Source organism: Diadema setosum, chromosome 17 (genome assembly GCF_964275005.1).
Source record: "Diadema setosum chromosome 17, eeDiaSeto1, whole genome shotgun sequence".
NCBI classification, from domain to species: domain Eukaryota; kingdom Metazoa; phylum Echinodermata; class Echinoidea; order Diadematoida; family Diadematidae; genus Diadema; species Diadema setosum.
In genome coordinates this window covers 20,872,683-20,900,474 of record NC_092701.1, presented here as the reverse complement: position 1 = coordinate 20,900,474, position 27,792 = coordinate 20,872,683, and the positions used below count along the sequence as shown (strand labels likewise).

General features: G+C 36.1%; 1 protein-coding gene across 1 annotated transcript; it reads left to right on the top strand.

Annotated features, from left to right (window-relative positions):
* The first annotated feature begins 1,704 nt into the window (after window positions 1-1,704).
* LOC140240519 (NXPE family member 3-like) lies at window positions 1,705-20,249 on the top strand. Its single transcript, XM_072320286.1, has 4 exons — window positions 1,705-1,719; window positions 6,112-6,699; window positions 14,388-14,487; window positions 19,441-20,249. The coding sequence occupies exons 1-4, from the start codon at window positions 1,705-1,707 to the stop codon at window positions 20,247-20,249; spliced, it is 1,512 nt and encodes a 503-aa protein (XP_072176387.1).
* Window positions 20,250-27,792: the final 7,543 nt, after the last annotated feature.

Sequence of the window (27,792 nt, the reverse complement as noted above, 5' to 3'; positions counted from 1 at the left end):
TATATTTCATTGGGTACGTGTACGGAAAATAGGTGATTTTTTGAGTGACAAGAACTCGTAGTCTGGCTTTGCGGACCCTTGGACAGAATTTGAGCCGGAGAACCCACCCTGGAAATTTGATGGATGAAAGGTAATATCTCACTTATCCAGGTTAGTGAAGATGAAACACCTCATTTCTCGCAGCTATTTTACAGAATTTTTTGAAATATGAATTTTAACACACGTCTCTATGGGGAATTATTTACCCGTGTGAGCCCTATAAGGAAAAAATTGCCCTAGCAAAATGGCGGTGGTCAGGTGAGTTAAACAAGTTTTGGTGGCTGCGTATTTCCTGGGTGAACACGCATTCCACTATGTTTTAGTTTGGTGGGGTGAACACGCATTCCACTATGTTTTAGTTCGGTGGTTGCACTGTGGTCTATCATTTGACCTGGGTCAAGTGATAGACCACAGTGCAACGCACTTTTATTTCGGTGCCACGCGCGGGGCGCGGAGCAAATTTGTTGTTTTGTCATTTACGCGCATACGTCATAAAGTAAACTACGTAGCCTAAGCCCTGAGGATACCCTAAGACAGCTAAAACGGTTTCAAATGTGGAATAAAATGGGAATATCTAGGACTCTAGATGTGGAATATAAAGCAAGTGATAAACTTTCAGTTTCAGGCAATGAGACAAACTATCACTTCCTCGGCGATCTCAGCTGCGCTTCGGAAAGATAGCTACATCCAGATCGCCTCGGAAGTGATAGTTTGTCCCATCACCTTCATCAACATTGATTATTTGCTTATTATTACACAAGAGTGATAGCCGAATGCTATATAGCCTAGATAGCATGATATTGCATCATTTTTGCGTCTTGCATCACAGTAGTGTGCGGATATGTACAATGTACGCCTACAGAGTCACGATCTACATTCATATTAGTTTGTGTGTGTGTGTGTTTTTTGTGTTTTTTTTTTCTGCATTCATTTATCTCTCCCTACTACACAAGAGAGATAGCCGAATGCTATAGCCTAGATAGCAGGATATTATATTCCATGTTACAGGTGCGATATCAAACAGTGCAATATTGGCCCTCACGAGTCCAATATTCCCTGGTATTCCATGATTACTATCATCTATAATGATTATCCAAACAAGGCATAAACATTATGTTAAATAATGACGTACTTCCGCTACACTTTGAAGTCGACTCTGCAATGAAAAGGGAGCGACTCGCACTTTACTTGCGTATAGAAATCATATAGAAGATATATATATATATATATATATATATATAATTCCTGCACGTAGTACATGTAGCGTAGCAAGCGTTCGCGCTATACAGGCAAGATAACTTTTAACTAATAACAACCTCTTCTTACTGCTTCTCTTTCACAAAAACAAAAAAATTGGGGATTATACAACCAAACAAGCTTTACTTTCATGTAGGTCCCGTCATACTTCTCTTTGTAGGCCTACATGATTTCGACCAGTTATCATCATGATTACTGTATATATTGTTTTTGTTTGTTTTGTACGTTATTGATAACGTAAAAGAACAATTACTTTTGATAGATGTTGATGTATATATGAGAAGCATGAAATAAAAAAAAATACGGTATATCATACAGCACTTAAAAAGAATGTAGCTATCCGATTGGTCGTTTGCTCATCATGTGACATGCAGTTAAAAGTTCAATTGCAATTTTGTATGAGCAAGCATGGCTATCGCACGGGTAAGGTCACCAATTTCTGACTCCCGTGTTATCAAAACTATGACAAGAGTGACAAGAGGGGTGCGCGTGCGCTTAGCCATTAGGGAGCTTTAGATTTTGACGCGCGGACGTTTGAGACGACGAGTGCGCTGGACGTTCTCCTCTCCCCTGCGTCGTGTAGAAAAGTAGCTTTAGATTACGCTGGGACGCAACGTATAAAAAATAAAATCGCGCCACCATATGATCAGTGCATGAAGTAGCTCTCTACGTTGCAAACTGTGCGGACGTAAAAATAGCCCAGTACGCGTAGTGAAAAACTCAGGTGACGCAGGCTAAAAATAGATCGACTTGACGCGCACTTCTGCGCACGCTCAGAACATGTTTTTTTTCCTTTGAACGTCCGCGCGTCTAAAATCTAAAGCTCCCTAATATCGCCATGGCAGCGCTCGATATATAATATATATATTCACTATTTCCCTGGGGAAATAGTTGGACTAAGATTTTCATGGTGGAAATATGTCTTGTCATTTTCAATGTTCTCAACCAATTAGAGGACAAAAAATAATTTGTGAGGGATAAAATATGCACTATATCCCTCAAAAATCATTTATTGTTATCTGATCGATCGGCGGCAATGAAAGCACACGAGCACCACTCATGTCACAAGCGCGTATGTGAGTTAGTGCATGACACATCATGTCACAGTACGGTTTTCCACCAAACGCTCAGCGTCTACGCTTCTCGAGGTAAAGTACATCGCGCAGTGGATGTATACATATACACTTTTCCCATGTAATTTTGTGAGTGAAAAAAAAAAGGATAAATTTAGATAGGTCAACCACCGATTATACTTTGCTGTTACTCTTAAAATTCCTTGGGAAGGACATAAAACTATACCATGCAGGTCATTTTTCGAAGTTCTGGTTAACCTACTTGTCTTCGGTGACTTCAATAGCACTATTTTCTTCGGGTCTGGGTCCCTCAGAAAACAGTGCTGTCGAAGTCACGTCATGCACATAGTTTTAACCAGAACCTCTCAGGCCTGGTATAATTTGTATTATTGCAAGACCACTAACAACGGTAGCCGATGTGAAGTCAATACATTGGCCTATGCGTTTTGTGCAATATGCTCTCGTATGGCACACTGAAAATCGAGTGGCCGAAAATATACGTTTTTGATGCGCCGCAAAAAAAAAAAAAAAAAAAAAAAAATCCTGTATATAGGTGATTGTCAATAATGATAATACGTATGAGGAATAAATCTCCTGAAATAATAGCTTTGCGCAATCTTTTCAAGTGCATCGATTTTCTGCAATTTCATTGACATTGTGCAATATACCAGTATTAATAGTATGAATATTTTCAACAATTATCATAATTTCCATCAATTATACAATACCTCTATAATATATATATATATATATATATATATATATATATTTTTTTAATTTCAATAGTTTATTCATTTCCATCATCAAAAAAGAAAAGAAAAAGGGAACATGATCCAAAGTGGTACAAGTTTTCAATTATTCTTTCATTCGTCTGATAAAGGCTTTTTTTTTTCGAATAAAAAAAAAAAAGAAACAATGCGCTTTGCCATGGCAACAAAAACAGTAAATAATCATAACGATGTAAAACAGTGTACCACTAAAAAGCCAAGCTTGTAAGACGTGAAACACTGGAACAAAAAAAAAAAACAAAAAAAAAAAAACAACAGCACCAATTTGTTATACCAATAAAACATATTCATTTTAAATTCTTCTATATACTATTGTACATTACTCATTGATTTGTATGCTGATACTATAAACAATACTATGATTTTAGAATGCAAACATATAAACTATATAACATATCACATTTATGGCACAGACACTATAATCACGTGAGTTACATCTTAATTTGCATACAGAACGATTGCCAAGAATAAGCACAGAGTATGACTGTTTGGCAACCGATAAGGAATAACATTACATGTTGACAAAGCATGGTTATTGGAACTGTAATACAGTGAACTTCTGATTTGTGTGTAGATTCGGAGCAGGTATACATATAGCATAGATATAATGATTTTGTGAAATTACCTGTGGCATTGCATGGTTGGGTTGTGGGTTGCTTTTTATCACAGCACTGTGCGGTTATGTTCAACATACAGACTCATGATCTATTTACGAAAGTGTCACAACGTGATAGGAAAGACTTCCAGTATGGGAGTCAAAGTGACTGAAATTTGCGAAAAGGCTATGTTGGGTTCATTTGTCAAAGTGAATACCATTGGGGTCAGTGTTTTCAGTCTGGATTCTAGGCCCGAATTCACGAAGGTGGTACAAATGAAACCATGGTTTAAACCATGGACAAAAACCATGGAGCGCCAAGTGTCGCACGGAATATTTCGTTAAGAAATCAGTCATTTCGTCAATGAAATGATTATTTTTTAACGAAATGACAACATTTTGTAACTAAATGAAGATTACGTCCACGAAATGATAATTTCGTTAATGAAACGGTCATGTTGCCAACGAAATGACCAATTTCGTAGTGAAATATTCCGTGCGACACTTGGCGCTCCATGGTTTTTGTCCATGGTTTAAACCATGGTTTCATTTGTACCACCTTCGTGAATTCGGGCCTATATGGAATATTAATTGACGGGACTTTGTCCTATTTTCCTTAATGCTGGTAATTTCTAGATTGTCAATTGATAATATTGTTCGGGCTGGTTGAACAAAATTTCAGTGACAGTCACGCCTCACTGACAGATTATAATTATGCTCCTGATTATGTGTTTAAAAGGACCATGTCACGCTTTAAAAGCTTTCTTTTCATACCACCTTATACATCCCTCCATTTTTAAACCACAGTACTTAAGTACTACCACCTTGACAACTACGAACACCCAGCCCCACTCCCCGAGGAAGGAGAAAAATGACAAGAAAAGAAAGGGTTCCCCCACAGTACTCCCAGATTGGGAATTATAAAGCCTACTGAAAACTACATGTTGTTATTTTACTCTAAAGTTCTACCGGTATTCAGGATCTGCACATACCTTTTCAATGACATCTTTCATCAACCTTTCCATTACAAGACGGGAGTTGTTTCTTTTTTTAGTTGTCCGTAGAATTTCATATTTTCTATTTTCAGCAATTTAAGCAGTCGTAAGTTCCTACTGCTTGTTCCATTGAAAATATGGTTGATGCGTGTGCAGGTCTACTGAAAGACGCAAACTAGATTAAAACACCCCGTTTGCGGCAGACTTTGTACAGGATGCCTAATTGCGGCAAGGGCCATTTCATTCATTGATGTAACGGCTCAATGAGGTGTCACTTCCCATAACGCTTGCGAGTAACTCCTGCTTGTGCTTTAATGTGGGACTAAGCACACATGATATTCATGAGCTGTTTTATTGATGAATAAAAGTGCCCCTGCCAGAAATAGGCACCCTGCCGCATATTTGGTGTTTTACTCTATACTATTTTTGTGAGACGACATGCGTGCTTATCTATTGTCTCACGATGCGAAAGAAAGAAAGAACAAGTGCGGATTTCCAGATGACCGTATTCATTACCCACACTGCGTTAAGATAATTTATTAAGTGCCGCAATGGGCTTGTTTTTGTGTTTCATCCAGTAGTTTTCCTTCTTTACGGAATGGGCAAGACACTTTTGATTCTATACAAGAATCAATAGTCTCCGAATACAAGGTTCCATAAAAAAAAAAAGGAAAAGAAAAAAGAAGCTGGCAAAATAAAGATTTCAGTATGGCACTCACTCTCAGACATCTACCCATTAAATCTTGTGCCAAATTGTTTCAGATGTTTGATAGTTTTGACGTTAGAATTATTTTTTTTTTCACTGCATTTTTTTTTCTCATGCCTAGATCGTGAAACTTTCCAAGATCAGGAAGAAATTTGCTACTTTTAGAGAGAAACAGTTTTTTTTTCTTCTAATGTTCTGAAATGTTCATTTATGTATCAAGAAACAAAGAGGGCTTTGAAATTCCATAATCTCAAAGAGCAAAAGCAATCGTTCTGTATGCAAATTATTAAGATGTTACTCATGTAATTATATTACAGATGTATTGTAGTGTATTGATGAAAATGATGATAATTGTTGAAAGTATGCTACCGTTATTTTGTACGTTGTTAATGAAACTGCAGAAAGTTGATGTATTTGAAAAAAAAAAATGGCATACAGAGAATAAATCAAATCAAATCAAATTTTACACTACCTTATGAAACGGTACCGATGGAGAGTAAAATAATAGATAATATATAATATACAGCAAGAAAATTGAAGATTACTTCAATTTCTCTGACTCGACGGATTTTGTGGCATAACTCATCTATAACATAATGTTAACAGGCATGAGATGCAATCACATATTTTCATTTCATCTTTCCTCCCGACTGTGAAGTACAAATACAGGGAAGATACGGAGAGCAAACACGCAGAAGCCGTTCTTCAAACTGTACGGACTGTGCCACATCCGTTTTGCCCCGCTCGTAATGTCAGCACAAAAAGCATGCGATTCAAGGAGTACGCCATCTGCCGGAATATATCGTGGCAAAACGTCACTGAGCTAACGAGCGGAGAGTTTTCATCATTCGTGGAGAGACCAAAGCACCGAGAGTTCCAGGTCTGCGACCAGCTGGAACTTGTCATCCAAGCACGTAACGGTCTGAACCAGACGAAGTCTTACGGCGGGGACTACTTTCGTGCAAGAATTTTCACCAAAAATCAGACCTTCGCCGCCAGTTCGACGACATACGGAGAGGTAATCGACCACGACAGTGGGACATACTCTGCTCTCTTCAGTCTAAAGTGGGACGGATTCGTCAACATCGAGGTCATGCTCGTTCACTCCAGTGAGGCCGTTCATGTTCTCCAGCAAGTGCAAAGTGAGGGATTCGTCGAAGCCGGTTATTTCGGAGGCTTTCGGGAGAGTGAGAATTCCTCGAAAGTAGAAGGTACTTTGTGCAATTCTGCTTTGCCGACAAAATACGTAAGCTTATGATATATATCGGAATCTATCGCTCTTTTCCGGTACTTATTGTTAGAGTATAGGGGGCCTTCGTACAAAAATCCAACCACACATCCATCCATTCATCCATCCATACATAAAAGCATACACACGCAGTGGCGTATCTAGGGAAAACGGCGCCCGGGGCAAGCACGAAAATTGCGCCCCTAATTTCTGAAAAAGTGTTGAACCCCAACCCCATCCCGGTAGGGACTTTAAACAAAGTCCACATGATGCTTTTTCAAGCACTTAAAAGGGATCTCTTGAACGTGATTTAAATGTAATGAATTTTGACAGATTTTGGCGAGCGAGCGCAGCGAGCGAGCCGAAAATTTTTGTATTTCAGCTTACAAAACATGGAATTCTTGTCATTTTTTGCTTACCAAATCTGACAATTCTAATCAAGATATAGTGACGGCTTTATAGATAACGATTTATACCAAAAAACTGAAGACTTTAAAAAATACTCTAACTTAGTGCGCGCGAGTGAGCTGAAATTTGTATATTATGTCCTCGTCATCATCACGTGTTGTTCTTATCTTTTTTTATATGAATTGTGGCGAGCGAGCGCAGCGAGCGAGCCGAAAATTTTTGTATTTCAGCTTACAAAACATGGAATTCTTGTCATATTTTGCTTATTAAATCTCACAATTATAGTGACGACCTTATAGATAACGATTTATACTAACAAACTGAGGACTTGAAAAAATACTCTAAATTAGTACGAGCGAGTGAGCCGAAATATGTATATTTCTGCGTCATCATTACGTTTTTTCCCTGCTCAATATAAAATGATATGAGTGAAGACAATAGACATTATCATTTTGTCCGCGTCATCGTCACGTTTTGTTCTTATCTTCTTCTCTTTTTTTATACAAATTTTGGCGAGCGAGCGCAGCGAGCGAGCCGAAAATTTTTGTATTTCAGCTTACAAATCATGAAACTCTTGTCATTTTGCTTATTAAATCTTACAATAAAAAATTCTAATCAAGATATAGTGACGGCCTTATAGATAACGACTTATACCAACAAACTGAGGACTTGAAAAAATACTCTAAATTAGTACGAGCGAGTGAGCCGAAATTTTTATATTTCCGCGTCATCATTACGTTTTGTTATTATCTTGTTTGATTCGGGGTTTTTTTCGCCCCCCCCCCCCCATGTTCGAAACCGTTGGCGCCTACTTTTGATCCAATTGGCGATCGCTTCAGAACGAAAGAAATTGCAGCCGCTGCTCCGTGTAACATTTTGCCTGCTAAATATAAAATAACATGTGTGAACCCAATAGACACTGTAATTTTGTCATCATCACGTTTTGTTCTTACCTTCTTTTTTATATAAATTTTGGCGAGCGAGCGCAGCAAGCGAGCCGAAAATTTTTGTATTTCAGCTCACAGACATCGAATTTTTGTGTGAACACAATAAACATTGTCTTTTTGTCCCCGTCATCATCATGTTTTGTTTTTATCTTGTTTGATTTGGTTTTCTGCCCCCTCCCCCCTACCATTCTCGGTCCCCCCTTCCGGGCGAGTTTTTTTTTTTCCTTCTTCTTCTTTTTCTTTTCTTTTTTTTTTCTTCTTCTTCTTCGTTTTTTTTTCCTCGTTTTTTTTTGCGCCCCCAAGGAGTGGCGCCCGGGGCACGTGCCCCCTTGCCCCCCCCCCCTAGATACGCCACTGTACACACGTACATAAACATGATAAATGCGCACATGTAGAGTGCACACTTACGCAGGTGTATATTTGATTCTGATATCAACTCCTCATGATTGGTCTATTGATGTGTACGGGAACACAGAGTCACATTGATACTACACAATATAAACAACCGTAATAGCTCATGGTTTACTAATTCATCATAAATCATGAATTGCACATTGTTATTGTTATCATTATTTTCTTTTTGCAGTAAGTATATGTGTCATGGTTAAGGGGATTTTTCACTCTATTTACTTCTGAAATGACCTTGTTTGTTTATTTGGTTGATTTTTTTTTAAAGCACACGAATCGTATATATGAGAGAAGGGAAGGGAAAAGGCTATTGTGCGCTATACGCTGCCGTTATCTGTAAGTTATAGTACTAACCTTGTGAAAAAGGGAATTCAAGAAATTCAGAGACTACAGTGGGTATTTAGTAAGTTAATGTCAGTTTTTTGTTTTAAGATAGATATGTGTGAAAGAAAATCTGAGACTAGAATCATGCGTGCTACCTACATTGCATGCAGCTTGACTTTCAGAAGCTGAATGAAATAGCGCAGTGTACGACGTATTAGTCGAAACGCCATCACAGTTATCAGTATAGGGTTCTGCAAGTATAAGTCTAGCTACCCCGACTTTCATAAGAATGCTACTCCCAATAGCTACATCTGTTAATTTCAGTAAATCTTATCGACTACAAAATATGCTGCTTTGAGTTTGAGTTTGAGTTTGAGTTTGAGTTTGAGTTTGAGTTTACTTTATTTCACCACGGGTCACTTACTTCAGCCAATGGCTGTTCTTCTGTGAGTCCGTGAAGTAAAAATCATACAGTTACAAAATACAACATTTTACACATAGTATAGGAAACGTTAAAAAAAGAACAACAAAAAAGAACAACAAACAAACAAACACACAAAAAACAAATCATATAGAATCATGCATATTACATGAAGAAAATGGGAATTAAGATACTGAAAAAAAAATGATTGATGCACAATGTTACAGTTCAATGCAAACAATTACTACGTATATAATTTATCCACCTCATTTTTAAATATAGAAAAAGATACACTTTGCTTTACATCATCTGATAAATTATTTAATAGTTTAGCGCCTCGATATGTTACACTACGTTTCTTGAAATGCTTTATAGTTGTTGTATTTGGTTTTCCTTTAATTCATGTCGTTTTGAGTATTCAACCCCCCTAAAAAAGCAACGAAATACTACATAAACACAAACATGATTTTGGCACAAACTGCATCAAAATTTTACCATCAGGTGCCCTTCAAAGTACATATCCAAGTGTGAGATTGCGTTAATATCAATCCAGAACAGGAACGTCGTTATCAAGGTATAATGCCATATATATTATTATTACCCTAATCAGGTACAGAAACTAACAATGTAATTGAAGTCAATGTACTATATGTTTGATTGCTTGTTAGCAAGAATGTTTTTATTGTATAGTTGTCCTACGCTGTTACGTCATTGTGTGATTACCTTGTTATTGCCTTTGTCATGAATGATTGTTCGTTAAAATAGTTGTTAAGGACTTCAAATTGAAATGCCGTACCCTCCCGTTTTCAGTGACAACAGCAGCTATCACTCTGTTGTATCACAACCAGTTCTGCCCAGTTCTTCTCTTCTTTCATTCTTTGTCTCCACAGTTTAATGTCTTTTCTACCCGTATTCTACCCTGTTGTATAGCATCCAGATTCTCGTCTTCCCTCCGGTCTCTGCCTCCATATCCTCCCTTTCTTCTCTACCCGTATTATACACGGTTATATCGAAACCAGCTGTCTCTAGTCCACCCCCCTTTGTGGAGTCTGCCTTTATCTCTTCCTCTTTTCTTTCACCCGCATTCCACCCCGAGCCACTTTAATGTCAAACAGGAATGTTGTAAAATGCACATTCCTTTCCAAAAAAAAAAAAAAAGATTGTATTGACATAAAAGATACTGCTTATTTCTCACTATGTGTTAGTTACAGTACTTGCTAGATCACCCCTTAAGTGTAGCATATTATTTGAATTTGTGTTTCTGTGTGTCTGTGCTCTGCAGTCCTGCAGGTCATGTCAATAATTTCGCTTCAATCACTCCTCTATAGTCTGTTACAGCACATCACGCACCGATGCACCTCGTCGTATACACCCCGTGTATGCGATGTCAGGATGCGCACTGCACTTCCCGTTGCACCATGATATGCTGCTATCACGTAATGCCACTCATTGTAAATGGATTCTGACTTTGGAATAGATGACCAACAGCTAGTCAACCACACAAGCCAGTACTTCACTATCAATGAATTTAAAAGTCATTTTTTTTTTTCAATAAGGCAAATCAGATTTGCGCTAGTTTCAGTTTAATCCATCTCAATTCAAGAAGCTTAAATAAAAATTTTTAAACGTTTGAACTATTTTTAAGTTCCCTCAATGATTTTCCATTTTCCGTTATAAGAGTTACCGAAACATGGTTGCACACCAATTCCCCGGATCTATTTGGCATTGAAAATTATAATTTTATTCGTAATGACAGAAATCGTGGCATGGGAGGTGGGGTTGCCATGTACGTTAATAATCAAATTAAATTCAAAATTCGAACCGACTTGCGCATTCAGGGAGCAGAAAGTTTATCTATTGAAATCTTTAAATGATAATGAGAAAAAATATTATAGTTGGTACCATTTACCGTCCTCCACAAAATGACATTCATTTTTTTTTTTGTGACAACTTCGACCAATGTGCTAACGAAATTCTTGGAGAGAGAAAATCCATTTCATTTTTGATGGGAGATTACAATATAGATTTATTACAACCCACCCATTTCCATGACATATTATTGATTCATTGAATCAACATTTATTCGAAGAACAATGGAATGACGTCTTTGAACTCCAAGATGTTAATTCTTCTTACGAAATTTTCTTACAAAAACTATTAGATTATTATGATAAACACATTCCTTTAACTCCCAAAACAAATGGAAGGAAAAGAGCTCGGCAACCCTGGATTACTCGAAATCGTCTTTACAAAATATCTCTGAGAAAACCTACTCCTGAAAACGTGAAAAGGTATAAAACATATAGAAACAAATTAACTACCTTTATTCGAGTTTCACGTAAATCATATATTTCAAATAAACTCGAATCTAATAAGGACGATAAAAGTGCTCTTTGGCGGACCGTTAATGAAATACTCAAAAAGAAACCTACGGAATGTCCTGACAGCATTACTCATAATGATAATGTCATTACCAATCCTGACCAAATTGCAAATATTTTTAACAATTTCTTTGTCAATATTGGTCCTTCTCTAGCAGCATCTATTCCCATAAATGATATCAAAAATTATAAAGATTACTTACCTGAAAGTGATCAAAATTCTTTGCCTTTTACTCCAATTAATGAATCGGAAATTATTGATACTGTTCTATCTCTGAAATGTAGTAAATCCTGTGGGCCTGATAACTTAAGGGTGAATTTGTTGAAAAAAATAATTTACCCCCTAGCAGCCCCTCTCAACCTATATTTAATCTATCCCTACTTAACGGTAAGTATCCAGACTCCTTCAAAATCGCCAAAGTTATCTCCATCTATAAAAGAGAAGATCCATCAATGGTGAAAAATCATAGACCCATCTCATTATTACCTGCAATATCGAAAATTTTAGAAAAAGGAGTTTACAAGCGTCTCTACTCGTTCATGATTGAAAATTAAATATCAAATGCGAATCAGTTTGGTTTTAGGAACGGATTTTCTACCGATTACCTAGTATGCTATAATCAAATCTGTTGACAATATCATTGATGTGCTTACTAAAAAGGAGCACATAATTGGAGTCTTTATGGATCTTAGTAAAGCATTTGACACTATCGATCATGACATTTTACTTGAACAATTACATAATATATGGTGTGAGAGGGATAACTTTGTCGTGGTTCAGAAGTTATCTAAGTCATCGAAAACAATATGCTGCATTTAAATCCAGCCACTCATCATATTCTGACGTGTCATGTGGTGTCCCGCAGGGATCTATCCTCGGGCCCCTACTTTTTTTGATTTACATTAATGATATTATCAATTCCTCTCCTCGTTTAAACTTCATCTTATTTCAGTGCAGACGACACCAACGTTTTTTATTCCCACAAAGACATTGTAACACTGGTTGATACACTAAATATGGAATTAAGCAACATCTCGAAATGGTTTAGAAGTAACAAGCTTTCATTGAATATTGATAAGACATGTTTTATACACTTTCATACGCTTCAATCCCAACCCACCCTTCCTCAAAGTATTTCTATTGATGATACAAACATTGCTGAGAAACATTCAACCAAGTTCCTAGGAGTGACCCTAGATAGCAATCTAACTTGGAATACTCATGTCCAGAATGTTACAACAGCAATATCTAAAGCAACTGGTGTTTTAAGGTGTTAAAATTTTTGTGTTGGAACCGCTGGATGAGGAGACTACTAAGGCTCGTGATGTCATATGAGTACAACAGTATAAAGAAAATGTAAAGAAAATTTAACATATTTTCACTTTTTTCACATAATAGAAGAGCACTTGACTTGCCTCTTTCTAAAGGCAAAGGGGATAATATTACCCATAAAATATGTCAGTAACGAGTCAAGGAAATGTGTACTTTTTTCCAAAGATGAAATTTTGTGAAATTCTCTTTATATTTTATTTATATTGTTGTACGCATGTGACATCATACACTGCAGTAGTCTTCTCATCCAGCGGTGACTGCACAAAAACTTCAAAAATTCATAACTTTTGAACGGATTGTCAGATTTTCCTAAAACTTTCAATGATGTGTTTTACTAATATTGCTACTTATCCTTATGTTAATGAAGGTGAACTTGTCCTTTAACTTCCTATTATATCGTTGTTTATGCAAGTCAAACGACTCTGTTTGAAATTTACTTTGTATATTTCCCACATGTTCATGGTTATGTAACTTATGTATATTGATTTGCAAAAAATAAAATATCTATCAAACAAACAAACAAACAAACAAATATTATGCGAATTAAGAACAGCATTAAACAAGCAAAGCCATAATGATAATAATAGTGATGATAATGATAATGATAATGATAATGATAATGATAATGATAATGATAATGACAATAATAATAACTACAACAACAATAACAAATATATCGATGATATCGATGATAATAATAATAATAATAAGGACTTCTTCAATGTTGCCACTCCTCTACCAGAGGGCCCTGCCGTTATTATTACCCTAATCAGGTACCAATTTACACACCTGGGCCGAGAGGGACATGGTGGATAAAAGCGTCTTGTCCTAGGACGTAAGCACTGGGCCGGAATGGAACTCGGGTCCTCAGATTAGGAGTCAGGAGTCTTATCCACCAGAGCCCTTATCCATTATGCCACAGCGCCCTCATTAACAGATTGAAACCAGTCTAGACTAAAGCAAATGTTTCTTCACCCCTGATATTGCGTGGACTATTCATAAAAAAACAAAAATCTATTTCTTTATCTGCAAACTGAGTACGATTAACTTTTGCATACGTCCACCACATTGACAATGTTGCTTATGTCGTAATGATGTGTTCTTTCGCTATTATTGTTATTATCATTTTTCCCCTTAACGGTTACAGAGATCCTTTAAGTCATGACTTTTCTGTTAATTTACCATTTACTAGTTCTTTCATTTTTTCTTCTTCAAGGTCAACACCGCTCAATCGGTTGATGATTATTTGAACTTGCGTTTTCCTTTGTCATTTTTTTTTTTTTTTGTACTAGGGCTTTATTATTTCGATCTCAAAAATCTTCGCCGTACGCATGTACAGTATGATGAAGATGACTGAACTGAAGTAAATTAAAGCGGACTGGTTAATGTCTTCATAGTATAAATCTAATAAATGAACGACTTGTTTGTGCTAATTAAAAAAAAAATGTCTGTATATGACTTTTGCTCTTCTGGCTTCACAAAAGGGTCCACTGTGTAATTTTACCGACGACAACAGTGGATCTCCTTGGTTCTGCGTGAAGCCTCAAAGCTTTTCATGTGAGCACTGGTTTGGACATCGCTCCCGCAGACGATCTTTATAGAAAGCCACCCGATTTAATGACAAGCATAGCACACTGCCTTTCAAAAAGTAAGAAATAGTGGGATTTTTTCTCTCTCTAGTCCGTAGTTCACGGTACCAATCAGAGTGGTAGTTTGAAAGAAACTCGTAGGGCATTTGATATCCAAATTCTTCTACTAATTCGTTACGAAAAACTACGCTTTGTTTTACAAGACTTGGCTGCTCGTTACGCTATACGTGTTAATTTTGCACGAACCTCAAGTCTGAATAGAGATTTGAGCATTGAATAACATGCTCAATGAAATGTAGTATCTTAGAGAAGAATATACAATGGTCACGTGGTAATGTTGAAGTGTCCTTACCACGACCCCCACATCAAATATTCGTCATGTTCGTTTTTGAAATATTTCTTAAAATCCCTCTGTCGAGGTTTGATCGTTCGAGCATCATTATCAACAAAAGTACGATACGGGTCGCTAGTCTAGCAGTCTCAAAACTGCAATTATTCGAAAATAACAACGGTATAGTTGCTGGTGCTGTAGTTGCTGGTGTAGTTCGTGACGTCATTGTAGGACATCGATGCAGACAAAATACAAAGAGAATTTAACATATTATTTTGAATTTTCTAGCGTAATGTGATAGCTCTTCACTTAAATATTTCAGAAAGCAAGGGAAATAATATTACCCTTAAAATATATCGGTAGCAAGTTGAGAGAATATGTACTTATGAATTCACTTTATATTGAATTCACGAATTGTTGCCGTCTTCGCATCCAGCGATGGCCGCACCACATCTTTAAAATTCTGAACTTTTGAACAAATTGTTTGATTTTCCTCAAACTTATATTCCACTGATGTGTTTTACTAATATTTGATGCATTCGGTGATTTGTATATTTGGTTGTAATTTTCCCTCAAGTGCGAGTGTGATTTTAGATCATGATTTTATGGAAAATGGAGAAACTTCTGAGCTCAATAAACTTTCTCGTGTCCGATTTCACTGTACATTCTACCAATGATCTTTTTTTTTTACTCAATTTATTTACGTCAAACTGATTAACGAGTTTTCACATCAAAGCCCATGGATCTGACATGTAAAGACAAATAAGCCAGTTTGCACTCCACTATAGCCTTTGTGCATGAGCAGAAAAGTGTCATTTGTACAATAAGGTACGTTGGTTTCTTCATGTATAAAATTAGTCATGTTTATTCGTGCAAACGTTATAAATAGCATATCCCCCTGGCAGCAAGCCTGCATGGTATATGGCGATATTAATAGAAGAAGATTGTTAATGCATTCAATACAAAACACTGAAATGTATCATTCTGGTCACCTAGTCTACACGCAAGTTCATTCTTTGTTTAAAAATGAGCTCCAATTACGTTGGGCAAGCTCGTGCATTATGCCGGTTTGAAAATGAGTAAAGTGCCTAACCAACTGGAAAAAAAAGGAAAGATATATCATACATACCAATGTGCACACGAGCTAATTTTGAACTGGATCATTATATCAAAGGCGTGCAATTGCGTTCTTTGAGGAGTATACTTTATGGGTCTTATCCCGTATGGGTTCACAAACTATATGATTTTCTTTCTTTTTTTTTTTTTTTTTTTTGGGGGGGGGGGGGGGGTCTTCTTGCACCGGTCCTTTCCTTATTTTCAATGTAAACAGTTAAAAGATACGTTGTTGTTGTTTTTTTTTCTCTCTAATAACCTTTGTAAACCATAACGTGGTGAGTTTGGTTCTGTATTTGCAGAGCTTGTGAGAGGATATCCGGAAACATAGACACAATAAAAGTAAAGTCACAAGAAGGTTAAGTAATAAGATCTTGTTGTTAGTGCTTTAAAGGGACTGTACAGTACTGGTTAAGGTGGCGATTCATGTTTTGAACATTCTTAAATGAGATAATGAGAAACCTCTTGTGAAATATGAAAGAGCACGTAATTTTAAGAAGGATTCAACGTTTATTTGATGAAGATTGGTTTTCAAATGGCTGAGATATCCAAAAAAGTGATAATAATAAAAGGCGACATGCCACAACTTTATCAGGATCTCTTTGTTTCACATTGTTTTTTGGATATCTCAGCCATTCCAAAACCGATTTTCATCGAATAAACTTTTGATACCCCTTAGAATCGCATGCTCTTTGGCATCTCATAGAGTGGTTTCTGAATATCTCGCAAAACGTTAAAAGCTAAATCCTCACCTCGACTAGAACTGTACACACCCTTTAAGGGATAATGATTGTTGCTTCTATACCATGTTTATTTTTATATTCATCTATCCCGTTTTATTTTTCACAGGGTAGCGCTTTCAATGAAAAAACAACAACAACAACCATGATTTGCATTGGGGCTCTGCAGAAAAGAGCACAAATTACATACAGAGTTACTTTACAATACAGTAAAATGAAGATGACACATATCAATCACAAGTTGAGTACAAAGGCAATGTTATAAAAAAAAAAGATTATCATGATTACAGAAGAAACATAGTTCACAGAAAGGCTCGGAAAACATCTCCACCGCTTTGAACCTGCTCGTAATACGTCGGAAGGGCCGGTCTAGAAACCTGTTTTAGCTGACACCTAAAGTGCCAGAACATTGAGTTGCACGTGCTAGCATCCTGGGATCTAAAAAAAGGTCGGTGCACAGCTGACTTTTCTTTTCGAAACGCCCTCCCCGTTCAGGGGTGGACAGGCAGAACCCCGCATGATGTTTCATGAGCCAAACAACGTAATTACGATGATGTTAATATCTGTCAAAAGCATTCAGACCAGCCAATGACACAACGAAATGCAACCCGACATAACTATTTTACGTTATACTTTTTAGCTATCATTATACATATGACAACAACACAACAAAATTAAGATGGAGTAGAAAGATAAGTTTTAAGCAATTATCAAAACTTATTGACACTTTCAGCATTTCGAATATAAAGAGGGAGTTAGTTCCAAAGAGCCGGAGAAATAACAGAAAAAGCCCTGTCACCATATTACGGGAACAGGTACGGGGATTTTTTATTGTGATAATCGCAAAGTGGAGGAAGAGAACGGGTTGAAGTGGAGGAGCGGAGAGATATCAAGTCTTCTAGATAAGATGGAGCAACCTTATTACATATCCTATAAACAATTAGAAGGATTTTAAAGGTGATGCATACATAATTGTATCATATTGACTGGTCTCTGGGGAGACATATCAGAATGCATCAATTACACTAAATTTCATAAGGAAATGACGTTTGGTGTGAAAGTATTATCGATTATATGATTTTTTTTTTTTAAATTCACAAAATGGCGCCTAGATGATGTCATGCGTCTGTGATTACAATGACAGCTATTTATAGCCACTAGTCATGGGCATGTGCAATGACCATGGGAAATTGCATGAGAATTGGTTATGCCGCTCCTGAGTTAATTATTTCCCACAAAACACGGCAGAAAGACAGAAGGATAAAGAAAGAATAAAGATTTTGACAAACACATTGATGATACTCATCACCTAACAAGACCACTACAAACACTACAGTACGAGAAAATGAGGAGGGGAAACATAGATCTATTTATAAGACCAATGTTTCGAGATATGATTTTACAGATATCATCAACACGACATTTTCAGGAGAGATTATTAACAATGGTAGTCCCTAGGATTAATGTTGGGAACATTTGTTTATGGAAATCTCACAGAAAGAAAAAACACCTCTGATTGTCAGACAAGAGGGTATCATTATTTCTAATGTTATCACGTAATCACTTTTCTGGAAATTTAGGCGAAAGTTTGGTAGCTCTTATCCATTGCTATTTATTGAACAATTCCATATCTGTTCTTTCAGAATTGAAGCGTGTGATCATTATGGCGTGAAAAGAATAATTTACTATCATCGTGATATTCATAGAAGACATGCCAGAATATCGTTAGTACATCAATGTTTCCAATTCATTTTTTTTTTCTTGTAATTTTCATACATTCTCCTCGCTCGTCCATTTCTCCATTCAAAGGTAAAGTTACATAACATCTTGTGATGACATAAATAACTACACCTTATACTTGTTCAATGTTTATTGTTCTATAGGATATTGAAAGTACTTCTGCATTGCTATTTCATTTCACTGGCCATTCGATTCACTTTTTATAAACGGTGAAAAGTTATACAGTGAGCCCCCCACCTCCCCAATTAGGTTACTAAATTTGCATCATTTTGCAATATGTCACTTTTGTTTGGAAATGGATTCTTTCTATCAAATTATTGCAGTTCTATAATAACCTACCAATCACAAATTATATGGGGGAGGGAAGTGCAGAGAGTAGGTTTAACATTGGCCAAAGGCAAGTTGTGCAAGGTTTAAAGGTAGGGAATCCCATTTGCTTGCCTTAAATGAAGAGTTGTATAAATACAGTGGTATGTTGAAGAGAGTATCATTTTAGAAACTCCCGTAAAGTATTGAAAGTGGAAGGTAACATTTAGTACATTTTTATTGACCGTTAGATTTTGAATTGAATTTTTTTTTTTTTTTTTTTTGGGGGGGGGGGGGGGGCTCACCGTAAATTCCAGTACATTACTAGGCTACCTTTGCAGACCCATGCACTGCATGTGTGTCCATCATGTATATTTTGTGAAGAAAGTTCATCAAAACTTACAAACATTTCTATATACATTCTTGCCACACACTCTATATGTTATTACATCAGCTCTTATACTTTTAGATTTGTGTTTATAGATAAAAAAATACAGAAGACTGCAACAAAAAGGCTTAAGTGTGACTGACACACAGAACTACTGAGTAGTTGAGTTTTGTGCATTATTCAAATTGTAGATAACTGTTGACTTCCAAATTTCTCAGCAGTGGCCTAAACAAGTCCCCTGAGGTTCATATTTAATGTTTTGCTGCATTTTGGGAGGTCTGTAAAAGGTATCCCCTACCTTTAAGTACTGTTCATCCTTTTCTGTTAAAGGTGTGTCCTCGGTGGTTCACAGCGAGGTACTAGCTCGATTGCCTTCTTGCCATCCCACTGCTCTTGACAGTCAAGCCGATGTCGCTGGCTTCTACTGGGGGAAGTACTGGCACTCTGGCAGCTGTAAGATTCACCAGTTCTCCGCGAAAGAAGCGATTTCATGCCTTCAAAACAAAAGCGTTCGTCTGCTCGGGGACTCTACTATCAGACAACTCTTTAAATATTACGCGAAGACATTGAAACTAAAGACTAGAATTTCGAGGGACGTTCCCTCTTGGTACATCGGACCGATGGAAGTGTTAGAAAATGAATTTGACATTGACATATCATTTCGGTTTCACGGGTATCCGATCGGTCGTGAAAGACATTGGGAGATAACATCATACATTGATTATGTGGTAAATGTCTTGGATAGTATCCGTGACGACGAAAATGTCACTGTGATAGTGTTGGCAGTGGGGGCGCACTTCACCATGGAATTGCCATCCCTCTTCGAGGTTCGCATCCAATCCATCGTTGACGCCATTCATCGTCTACGTGAGAGAAGTCCTCAGACCATAGTACTGTTCAAAAGTTTGAACACCAGAGAGCACAAAGATGTGGTGCACTACCTCATGAACAGCGACTGGGCTATGAGGGACCTAAACTCGAGATTGACAAGAATCATCTCAGAGGAAAATCACGTGGGTTTCCTTGATGCCTGGGATATGACTAATGCCCAATTTGCTTCACATCATATACATCCGCCACCGCCGCATATAGAGAATATCAGCAATCAAATGCTATCATATGTTTGCCCAAAACCTTAAACAGGATTGGGTTTGAAAGGAGGGGGGGGGGGGAGGGGGTGGTAGCAAAACATTGCTATAGTCGTCAGACCGAATTTCGTTACGGGTTTTGTTCTTGTTTTTGTTCTTGCTGTCATGAAAGGACAGAAATGACTTTTGAAATTATTATTTTGAGGGAAAAGCATGATTCGTGAGTATCACATTAAGTTCCTTGGAGCCATTGTAGATGGTTATCTCTCTTACATATTTCTGATTGTATTTGCCACTGTGACATAATTTCGCACAATATAAGCGTGTTAGATAGACTGAAATTTGATCTGTTAAAAATCATTACATGTGTTGATATACTCGTTCTTGATGTTGCTTTACCTTAGTTATTAAATCTTATTTTCGTTTACGGTCACTAGAATTTATTGGATGGTCTGTCACTTTTGCAAAAGAATGCTCTCTGTTAACTGTCTCTCTGTTCAACCATACGTTCACATACAAATCTATAATTTGCTTTCTATTAGTTGTTCAAATCAAGTTAAAGATTCGTTCTTACTTGATCTAGAATTTATGTAAATAATTATGTCATTCAACTTCCGTATATTTTCGATTCTATGCTCCTAAAAATCAATAATTAAAAAAAAAAATCCACCCAGGGCTCTAATGAGTTTCATTTACCTCTGCTCCAAAGGGTGTTATACAGTGAAAGACCGTTTATTAATACTTACCAAAATTATTGGAATTTCATGTGTCATAATAAAAAAAAAAGAATTAAAAAATTCCTTTGACATCATAAAAAAGTTCCTCCTATTCATTCATTTCAATAGGGATTGAAGTTTGCAATCTTATGATTATACAGAATCGAATTAGCCTGTTGCCATATAATTAGTTTTTCGTTACCCTCTCGAAGAATCTGCTTGGACAACTTTATTATCACAACTATTGCCTTTAGGGTTAGTTTTAGAAACTGTTTATGATAATCATTTTATTTCTTCTTTCCAAGCTTCACAATTTGTTATTTTTTTTTGACAAGATTTTTTTTTCTTCTCAAGATGGCTTTTTCTTCTGTGTGTCCTTGGCTGTTCTGTTCTCTTATGATATCATTGTGTTTGCCTTGTCTCGTTAATTTCGTCTTGTTAGGCAGTCTTTTCATTTCATTCATTTCATTTCATTTTATTGAAAATAAAATGAAATTCTCCATAGTAGTATTGTTGTTGTGGTCCGGGTCTCGTTTCATGTTGTTTGTTTGTGTTTGTTACTCTGTCTATCAAGTGGGCTTCCAGACGTTTTATTTTTATTTCTTATTTTCTTGTTTCAAACTACTTTTCTATCGATCTTCTTCCCGCAGGCAACCATTCTACAAGCATTGTATTTTCAGTGGTTCCCTCATTTTTCGAGCATTGCATATTGCTTTGATCATTTAGTATTCATTATATTCACTGTATCACTCCAATAAGGTGTAAATGTTGTATACGCTTTCCATTTCACTTCGTCTTGTTTACTTTATTTTCTGATATGAAAAAAAACCCCTAATATGTATACTTTTTGGATTGAATTGGATAAACAATACATTTATGGTAGTACACAGTATGGTTATTTTGTACAATTTCAACTATTTTCACGTTACACACATATACATGTGTGTAATGTGTGTATTATGTGTCAGCCGGACGGGTATCATAATATGCCCTTTCAATGCATAATGTAGGATGCAAATGGTGGAAAGTGTTCTCCGGGCCTTTTTGTGAAATACCTTTTGCCTGTAATATAGTATTCTATACATATATACACACTTTTTTTTATTCGTACCGAGTTTGTAAGCCATGTGTGATGTTTTGTTTCTCTTTTTTGATTTACTGTACTTTTGTATGTATCTTATATTGTTTTTATGCAGGGCCCATGTGTAAATCATTTTGTTAACTGAAAGGGCTACCCTCTGAAAATAAAACGGAATGAATAAAAAAGAACATATGAAGAGTTTGTTTGCAAAAACCGATAAGTCCATATTTGTCAAATGGAGATATTTGCGATTAAAGGTCAAGAAAAGTAAAGGGAATAATAAGAAAATTTTTGCTTCTTTTGACCATAACTTTAGAAATATACCTTTATATGTAGTGACCAATATATCATTTAAAAGGTATTATTTTGTACTTTATGACAGAGACCGTACTTCAAAATCTTCAAAAATGGACTCATCGGTTTTTGCAAACAAACTCTTCATATACAAATCTATAAAATAATATCAAGCGTTATATATAAATTTCCATACAGTACGGGATGCCAACAATAAGAAAGAAGCTTGAATCTTTTGTAATGGACAATATATTTGGACCCCGTTGCAAGAAAACATGAATTTCATATTAACTTTTAAAAAACTGCCGGAAACTTTTGGTAGTTGGGTTGTAGTAAGTTTGATGCACATGGTGAATGTCTATTTAGTCATTTAACTTTAAACTACTAAATGCTAAAAATTGGGTTTAGGGCGTTTCAAGTTCAAGATTATCATGCCTGTTTAAAAACAAATCATGAGTTTTAAACATGAAAAAGTCACAATTATTATCGAAATATTTACGCGTCATGTTTTATAACATAACGATCCAAGCGCGGCCATACGACTTTTGATACCAGTACCTGCTCATTTTATAAAATAGTCCTTCTTGATGCCAGACGTAATTATGTGGGGCTTGTTTTGGAGTTTAAGGATGCCTCAGCTTTCGATCCCAGGAGAATCTTCGTCAGAGGCAAAATGGACCTGAGCATACAAACGATCCCAGCAGAATATTCGTCAAGAGCAAAGTGGTCATTCTGCCACTCACGAAAATTCTGCTAAGATCAAAAGCTCAGGTCACCTTTGACTCTATTTTACTCCATTTTCTCTTCACTAGGGAAAAAAACACTTATTGAGTTTTTGTTTAGTTTACTTTTTCCGTTACTGTATGTCAAAGCTTGTTTTGATTCAATTTTCTAAAAGTGAATAGTTACTAGTATGCCAACGTACACTAGTAAAAGTGAATGGTTACTAGTATGCCAACGTACACTAGTATTTCGCCTATTAGTATACACACACAATAACACACACACACACACATGCACGCACGCACGAACACACGTACATATGGATATCATTATCCATCCAAATAGACTTGGTAAGTTGTAGTTAAGGGTGTAATAACCAAAACGAGCAAACCAAATACATTTCGCTCGGTCAAACAAAATCCACCCCCCCAAAAAAAATCCAAAGAATTTCTCAATTACCTTTTAAAAACTTTTCATTATCATTGTCCGTAGTGAAGACTTTTATGTTCTTGATGTGAGACTCTTCAGCATTGCGATTATATTACAAGCATTTTCAAGATTTTAGTTGAATGAAAAAAGACTAATCTGTCTCCGAAAAATCATATAGAATGTGCATCACAAACCCATTCACACTCATACACACACACACACACACACACACACACACACACATATATATATATATATATATATATATCTCGACAATTCACGTATTGGCTCCAATATAACGAAGAACCCAGAAATAAACTAGTAATGCATTTTCTTTGCCAATGAAGAATGAGTTTATTGTACTCGAATTTTCGGTGGCCTTCACCTTCTTCTTCCTTCCCTGTCGAGACTCCTGAAGAAGGTGGAGGCCACCGAAAATTCGAGTACATAAACTCATTCTTTATTGGCAAAGAAAATGCATTACTATAGTTTATTTCTGGATTCTTTGTTATATGATATATATATATATATATATATATATATATATATATATATATATAATTATATATATATAAATACATATATACATATATTATATAACAGAGAGAGTGTGAAAGAGAGAGAAAGAGAGCACTCCTATTATAAATTAGAATTTCGATACAAGGAACGATAAAAAACGGAAACATATAGATTTATTGGAATCATGCTTCGAATAACGTACACTCCAATCCTTAAATCGACGTTTTCTGTTACATTGCTTAAAAGAAAACTGATTTATGTATGAAATTAGTATATTGAAGAAAGACCGAGTTCAGCCTCTGCAAGACATCACCCCAAGAAATGACGAGGTAAGAAGTACATTAGCCATAAAGAGTCACACCATTTATTTCATTCTATTCAATGATCATTTTTTTTCTATCCAACAAAAAGTTAAACAACATAAAACGCATACCTTTGACGAATCATATGTATAATATTAATTTAATCAATTTGCGAGAAATACCTGATGCAGCGATGATCATTAAGTATGCAACAGAATCCGAGTATGCAATGCAGCCAACAAAGAAGAGCAATTTACAGTTGATTTACTTAATGCTCAGCTCGTTATAATGCTTATGAAAAATACAAGAAAAATACAAACTTCTAGACATTCAGGCATGACATCGGCCTATCCTTCAGCATGCTTCATTTCATTTCATTTCATTCATTTTCATTCTTCTTTTTCCAACAGAACGCAACACAGAATAAATCAGGAACTATATCACAAACGTCTACATTCGACTTTGCAAAGAATAAATGATACAGATAAAGATATTGCATGCATACTGGCAAAACCTACCAAGTTTCAGTTGAGAGAAAACAAAAGAATTGCGAGGTCCACCAAAAAGCAAGCTTGTATAATATGAACCACTGAAAGAAAAATCTTATAAAATACTTATTTGCAAATACTTAGGACAAATATAATTTAAGAAAGGACGGAACAAAACTGGAGAAACATAACAACACGACACGGTTTGACAGAATGGATGGAAAGAATTAAAGGAAAGAAAGAAAAAAGAGAATGCCTACACGCTCAACAAGGAAATGGAAGAGGGAATTGAAGAGGTGCTTGAGACAGCTGGTAGCTGGTGGCAGCTGGTGGTTTAAACAACTGAATCAAAAAATTAAGTGCCCAGCTTCATTTGAAAGAAAAAAGAAGATTAACAACGTTCTTCAAAATAATACGTTGAAGCAAAGATCTACATAAAAACAGGGTTCTCCCTATGTTGTCACTGGTTGTGTTAGCAAAATGTAATGAATAACGCATGACGCGATGATAATGAAAAATAGATGATTATAATAGCCAAACATGTGAAATAAGGTTCGTTGTTATTAAGGTTGGCTAATCTGAAAATAAAATGAAATTCATTTAGAGACAATATGCGTTGTTATAAATTAAAACGAGAGAAAAAAGAATGTAAGATATTATGCACTGAAAACTGAATGAAAATGTGCAAACACACACACGGACACAGATAAGTTCACAGACATGTAATAAACACACAAACACACACGATAAATATAGCAGAATAGTATGCAATCATAATGTGGAATTGTATAAAAACAGATGAAAAAGGAAGTATTCTAACGTCCGTATATTGTATATCACCCTTCCCCCTATTGAACACTTTCAAGGATGAGGCATACATAACGTAGGGACAATTATTGTTATCAGAGATCACTAAAAGGCAGGAAAAATAAATCGCACATGCGTGTACTGATCATCCCCTTTGAAAACGCACTGCTTATTCCTCTGATCATAAGGATTTAGCCCCTTCTCACCCTCATCGCTAATCAGGAACAGTGATTTTCATAGCTGCCCCACCCACAGATTAAATGCATTGAATTTTCGGAATACCAAACCTTATTCTAATTCCGGATTATGAACGATATTTCTTTTTCCCATTAACCAAGTAATAACGAACCTCATCTAATTTTCGGAACCCTTGAAATAACAAGCCCCATTTCATTTGGGATTAAAGAACCCTCGGAATAACTAATCGTATACAAAGGGATAGTACAGTTTTAGCTGAGATGGGGCTTCAGGTTTCGAACATTTTTGATGATGATTTTTTAAGATAATGAGAAACATGTTATGAAATATAAAAGGGCATATGATTCTATGAGGAAGTCAAAGTTTATTCAATGAAAATTGGTTTTGAAATGGCCGAGATATCCAAAACGAACCGATCCTATCAAAAGGTAGGACCCACCTTTAAGTAAGATGGCTTTGTTTTATTTTGCTTTTGGATATCTCAGCAATTTTAAAACCAATTTTCATCAAATGTGATCCTGCACACAAAAACCAACAAGAAGTCACCAGGCATGGATTTTTTAGTTAAGGGCAGGTTCTGAAAGAACAGACTCTAAGCTTTAAAATGATGTAATTTCTCAATTCAAATGGACTCTCCAAGCCTACCTAAATACAGTGTATCAGAAAGAAAGCACACTCTCTTGAAAAGTATGAATTGAGAAAAGAGGCTCTGAAGTACAAGGTTTATTCAAGCGCTTAATTTTTTACTAAGCCATGCTACCTGTGAGATGAATGAGAAAAGAAAGAGGATGTAAACCACCATAGCAACAACAATGAAGAGATTACCATATTATGCTGGAATTGAGCATGATCTGTCAACATATTATGTCCATGATTAATGGCAACTTTCAAAGCAGTAGCATTATCCTTTCAAAAGTTATAAGAGTTGAAAGTGAAGAGTGTGCAAAGGATTTTCAAGAAATGAAAAGGGACCTCTCAGACATACCTGCTCTCACTGCTCCACAAAAATGGTTGTAGAAGAAATGCTGAATACACACTTTCCCGTTCATTTTATGATCCTAATAAAGTATAAGAATAATATCTTTTGCAGAAAATAATATTACAAACTCAAAATGGACTTGGTTGACCCGATTCATCGTTTTTGAGTCCTCATGTAAAATCAAGTGGCACGACTTTTTGTTGGTTTTGAGATGCACGGTCAAAAAACAAACAAACAAACAAACAAACAAACAAACAAAACTTTAAATTCCATTTGGAATTGTATGCTGTTTGAAATTTCATAAATTGGTTTCGAAGTTTCCGGCAAAAAGTTAAGAGCTGAAATCTCACCTCAACCAATACTATACTATCCCTTTAATTTTCGGATTAACGAAAAAAATAATATACTAGGCATAGGGACTTTGTGTGTTTTGGATCGATCGTCTGACTTGAGTCAGTGCTAGAAAAGTCCTTTCGAAACCCACAGGAAAATGCAGACTACGGACTTGTATATGCGTACGCCGGCCCCGTTCACAGTTCACGCTCTTCACTCTTCAAGGAATGCTAACACAGAGGAAGAATAGGAGACAAAATGCATGCCCCGAAGACATTTATACAACAGTGACAAAATGGATGATATGATATTACATTTACCTATGAAATGCTGCCTATTACTGCAAGCGTCAATAACGGATCATGTTTTTCTTTCAAAATAATCTCATCTCGTACAGTCTTTTATTAAATCGAGTTTGATAAGGTGACTTCTCTACCATTCTCCATATTCCAAACCCCTCCTGTCAACGTGTAGTCCCACTTCATTATTCCGAAGGAGTTTGTTATTCCGAAAATTCTTTATACCTACAAGGAGGCAAGGTTCGTTATTCCAAAAATGAAATAAGGTTTGTAATACCGAAGGTTGGTAAGTACGCATCTGTTTTCATTCTCAGAGTGACTTTATTTCATTTTCGGATTACCGAACCGTCGGTCAGTGTCCGCATGTTCGAAATATCGAATCTTATTCATTTTTATTTTCCGATTAATGAACTTTCGGAATACGAA